The 5,099-nt window shown below is 47.5% G+C and overlaps 1 protein-coding gene across 1 annotated transcript in view; it reads left to right on the forward strand.

The window, feature by feature from the left end:
• Positions 1–1,400: 1,400 nt before the first annotated feature.
• Positions 1,401–5,099, forward strand: part of Msrb2 (methionine sulfoxide reductase B2) — a 23,366-nt gene continuing 19,667 nt past the window's right edge. Inside the window, exon 1 of the mRNA XM_059262457.1 lies at positions 1,401–1,531. Within this exon, the coding sequence (XP_059118440.1) occupies positions 1,435–1,531 (97 nt within the window). The 5' untranslated portion in view covers positions 1,401–1,434. The remainder of the gene's footprint in view (positions 1,532–5,099) is intronic.

A 5,099-nucleotide genomic window follows, 5' to 3' on the forward strand; every position in this document is an offset into this window, starting at 1 on the left:
AACACTGATTTTTCTCCCCAGTGGTTGTGTGGGAACCTGAGGCCTCACACAGGCTAGACAATTGTTCTACCACTGAGCTGCATCCTCCGCCAAACACTGATTTTGACAAGGATTCAAAGGCAGGCAGTGGAGAACAAAAAGTGTTGCCCTATTAAAACAAACAAAACCTAACTCAGATGGGTAATAGACCAAAATGTAAAGCTCAAAACTATAAAATTAACAGAATAAAACACAAAAAACATTTGTAGTCTTGGACTAGCAACCATTTCTTAAATATGATACCTCCAAGGCCCCACAAATTATTTAAAAAAAAATGACAAAATGAATTTCAACAAAATTAAAATCTTCTCATCCCAAGGTACAATTAGGAAATAGAAAACAGGACTCCCAGATTGGAGAAGGGGAAATTTGTAAGGAAAACATTTGATAAAGGATTTCTGCCCAGAGAATATATAAAGAACCTTGAAAACGACATAACAAGTAATCTAACAATAAGTGGACAAAACAAAGTGTATAGATAATTTTCCAAGGAGAGTTTGTGGTCCGCTGTTTAAGTACACAAAAAATAATTGGGTAATGCTAACCATCAGACACTGAAAAGTAACAGCACACAAGAGACACCTATTACTGTGAGTAGTTTAACTGTGTGGTGATGTACTCCTATAAACTCAGTTCTGAGGCAGAAAGACCCTCAAAAACAAAAACAAACACAACAACAACCAAAGAAAAGGCCTGGGTAATCAACTGTCTGCAAGGGATGAGCGAACAGGAACTTTTACTCAGCTGGTGAAGCAGCCGCTGCCCTTGAGACCCGGCCATTCCCTTCCCAGGTGTCCACACAAGCGACAACACCTCCATCCGCCCAAAGACATGTACAGGAATGCTCCTAGCAGCTTTGATTTTGATGTGAAAAGACTAGAAACAGCCTAAAGTAATGGGTAACTGGCTGAATACAGTTTAGTACAATGGAATACTACTCGGAACAAAAGAGGATTTGTGCGCAATTGTTAACACGAAAGGCCAAAGCAGCCATGTCCAAATAATTATGCTGAGTGAAGGAAGCCAGATAAAACCAACTGTCATTGGTACCATTGGGCTTTCACACACTCTGGAAAACGTAAACAAACTGAAACCCAACAGGTTTTAGGCTAGGAATGATCCCAATCGGAGGGAGGTCCCTGCGGGAGGAGGCAGGAGTTGGAGGAGGCGGCGAGGGGTTGGAACCTGGTGTTCGGAGGCGGATCCGGAAACGCAGCGAAGGTCAAGGGCAAGTGGGTGCGAAGAAGTTAGGCAGTGGGGGTGGGGTGACGCACCAGCCAGAAGGGATAGCCGGGAGCGGGAGAGGGAACCTGGGCGGAGGGGAGGGACCCGGCGGAGGGGAGGGAGTGGGTAGGGTGGGGTAGTGTGGGGAGGGAACCCGTTGGTGGCAGCGTCATGGCGCGCCTGCTGCGAGCATTGCGGGGCCTGCCCTTGCTGGAGGTGCCTGGGAGGCCAGCTCGGGCTTGTGCGGGGTCGGGACACGGGGACTCAGGTAGGTCTTCTGTCGCCGCCGCCTCGTGGCTTTCGCTTTCACCGCCCTGGCTGACCCGGGGCCGCCTCCGGTGAGGCCATGAGAACCTGGTCCCCGTGGCCCCGCTGCCCCTTGCAGCCTGAGTTGTCCAGCACCGCGGTGGGTGAAGTTGGTGTGTTGGGGGAGCACTGATCCCGGAGAGAATCCCGGGAGGGTACGAATTCACTTCCCACGCTTGCACACAGTGCGTTTTTGATGTGTTACGTTTTAGTTCGTGCACAAAATCGTCAGTGTCAGGAGCCATAGTCGGGGACCCAGTGGCGGCCAACAGCTGTCCCTCGCGCGCCCTCCCCCGAGCAGGAGTTGGTCCTTTGCCCTGCACACCCCCTTTCCGAGGACTGCCAGCGGCCTCCTGTCCTGGGTGAGCGGCCCACTGGCCCACTGCAGTCTCGTGGGTGCTTGCTGCCGTGCATGCTGCATCGGTCTGTGGGGATCTAGGACCTGAGACATGTGCTAATCATTCTCGTGTTCCCACAGTCATTGTTAGTGGAGGGGAGACAGAACGGGGGTGGGGTGCTAAGTGCTTTTGATCCCCATTTGTGAGTTGAGGCAGTTTTCCATCTTACCGGGGAGGAAGGAGTAAGAGTCATCAATTTCGTGCCCCTGTGGTTTGGCACTGGGCAGCTGCTCACTTTGACTTCCTTTCCAACCCTCTCCTTTCCAACCCAGTTTTATATCTCATGCTGCTGAAGGGTACCGATTCTTGTAGAAGTCTTTTTAGACCCTTGCTACTTTAAAAAATGTAGTGTTCAGTACATATATGCCCTGAGATTGTGGACTGTTAACGGATCCAACACGACTTCCGGTTAGAGCTTTCCTCACTCCTTTGGTATCTCAGTGAGACCCTTCGCAAGCCTAGCCCGCTGGGGCTGTGCTAGTCCTCATAGCTGAGTGACTTTAGCGGAAACTTCACGGAACTGGCGCTGTCAAAAGCAGCCTGATGAATAGCCCTGGGAGCTGAGAGTCTTCAGCCACGTCAAAGTTGGCTAGACACCAGTACAGAGCAGGAGCTGTGTAACTTACCAGACAGCTGCTCCAGGGAGTTTATTCTACGGAAATAATTCAAAAGAACAAAGCTGTACGTGCAAAGACCTTCTGAACAGCATTACTCTCAGGAAGGGAAACTGGCATCAACCCAAACAGTTAAGGGCTACTTAAGTAAAGCATGCAGGTCCAGGTCAACAAACTGCATCCATTAAGAATGAGAAGCATGGTTCTGTGGTTACAGCCTTGGTTGTTCCAGCCTCAGCTCTCTGCCCCTTACTGCCTTTGATGTGTCAGTGGGGGCATCCATAACAAATACTAAGTCGGGGGCATAAACATGTATTCCTTACAGTTTGGGAGGCTGAAAGGTCAAAGGCCAAGGAGACGGATTTGGTTGCCAGTGGGGACCCACTGTCTGACTTGGAGATGTCCATCTGCCCTGTGTGTGTTCATATGGGCTTACTGTAGAGCCAGTGGAGACAGAAACTCACAGAGCGGAAGCCCCTTTCCTTTCCTTCCCTTTTGTTTCCCCTACACCTCTTCCAGTGTTGGAGATGAAGATATGACGGTCTTTAATGTGTATGAACTTCACAACAGAGCATCAGACTGTGTCGTGAAAACAGGTGCAGGGAGAAAAAAGACGAACCCACCATCATGGCGGAGCGCACATTGCCCGGTGGTGGTTATAAATGGAGAGGGCACAGCAGGCCTGCCTATGATGGAGGGGAATCAAAGTTTGGGAGTCTGAATCATGGGCTGGGATTTGGAGATGTTGAGGGCAATATGGAGGCAGAAAGGAAGCCTAGGGCAGGACCCCTCCTCCCCCCACGCAGGTTTAGTAATCATTTGAGTCTGTCTTTTCTTATTTGTAAGTTAAAGTGATGAACGATGATAAACTCCTTCCAGGGTTGAAAAATGAAGACATTTATTGTCAGAATTAGGCTTTTGGTCCGGGTTGGGTTTTGTTTGTTTAGTTGTTGTTATTACTGTTAACCTGACCCAAGCTAGAGTTATTTGAGAAGAGGACCCTCAGTTGAAAAAATGCCATGAGAGACCACCTGTAGGCAAATCTGTCAGGGCATTTTCCTGGTTGATGGTTGCTGTGGAAGGGCCCAGTCCTCCGTGGGCCATGCCATTTTGGGGCAGGTGGTTCTGGGGTGGATAAGAAAGCAAGCTGAGTGAGCTAGGAAGAGCAAGTCAGTAAGCAGCACTCCTCAGTCATCTCTGCTCCAGTACTGCCTCCAGCTCCCACCTTCCCTCAGGGATGGAGGGGGACCTGAGTCGTGAGATGAAATAAGCCCTTCATTCCCAACTTGCTTTTGGTCATGGTGTTTTATCACCGCAATAGAAACCCTAACTAAGACAGCTTTATACCCACCTTAACTAAATATAGTCTTGTCCTAGATGCTTTGTGTACGTGTGTCCATATAAATATAATAGGACAGAAGTAACAAGGAGCAGGAGAAAGAGGAACAAAGGATGGACAGAAATCATGAAGCACAGTAATAGATTGAGGTCGAGCAGAAGTATCTGGAGGTCAAGGCCAGTCTAGACTACATAGTGGGTGTGGCAGCCTGAACTGTCCAAGACCTTATCTTAAAACAGATGTAAGCAAACTGATAATAGACAGATTCACTTTGGGAATGATACAATAGGGATCTCTATGCAAGAGAATTTTTAAAATACAGACCCCTCTGGCAGACAAAATTAAAGATACCTTTACAAGTAGCTAGGGAAGGAGTTTAGTAACTCCTCCCTCAAAGACAATCTCTATCCAGTCCCTCACTGCTCTCAGCTAGGTCCTGATGGAAACCACTTTTCAGAACTAGCATGTGGACCATCTGCACCCATATCTAAAGGATTCGAAGTCCTACCTCAGGGATATTTGCATATTCATGTCTACTGCTGCACTATTCACAATAGCTAAGAAATGGAACAGCCTAGATGTCCAGCAGTTGAATAGATAAGGAAAATATGGTATTGTTGTGGAGTTCAAAACCACTTGGAAAAGACCACCAGACTCAATTCAGATGGAAAAGACCACCAGACTCAATTCAAATAATAATTAGCCAAATTGATTAAAACTGCTAGCAGGGCCACAGTGTCTAAGTGCCATCTAGAGGTAAGTGAAGGAAACCTTTGGCTTTTAAAGATAGGTCCTTGAATATCTACAAAAGCGAGTTAGGGAGGCCAATGAGCTATACTACTCTGCCAAGATTAGGTTGTCAAGGTGACCTCAAAGTAGTCCTTGAATATCTGCATCAGCAAGTTACAAAAGCCAGAATCAGGAATTACTAATATCATTGCAAGCAGATGGTCACTGGTGCATGGTTTTGAGGGGTGGGCAAGAAATCCAGAGCTTTGAGGAACTTGAGTCAGAGACAGACAGCTATTAGATACCAAGGTGGATGCCAGTCATAAAATGGAGTTTTTTTAGCCATCACAGTACGTACACACACACACACACACACACACACACACACACACACACATACACACACACTAGAACTTTATTCAACTCTAAAGAAAATGAAATCATGGTATT

The sequence above is a fragment of the Peromyscus eremicus genome, chromosome 5, assembly GCF_949786415.1.
Source record: "Peromyscus eremicus chromosome 5, PerEre_H2_v1, whole genome shotgun sequence".
Taxonomy (NCBI): Eukaryota; Metazoa; Chordata; class Mammalia; order Rodentia; family Cricetidae; genus Peromyscus; species Peromyscus eremicus.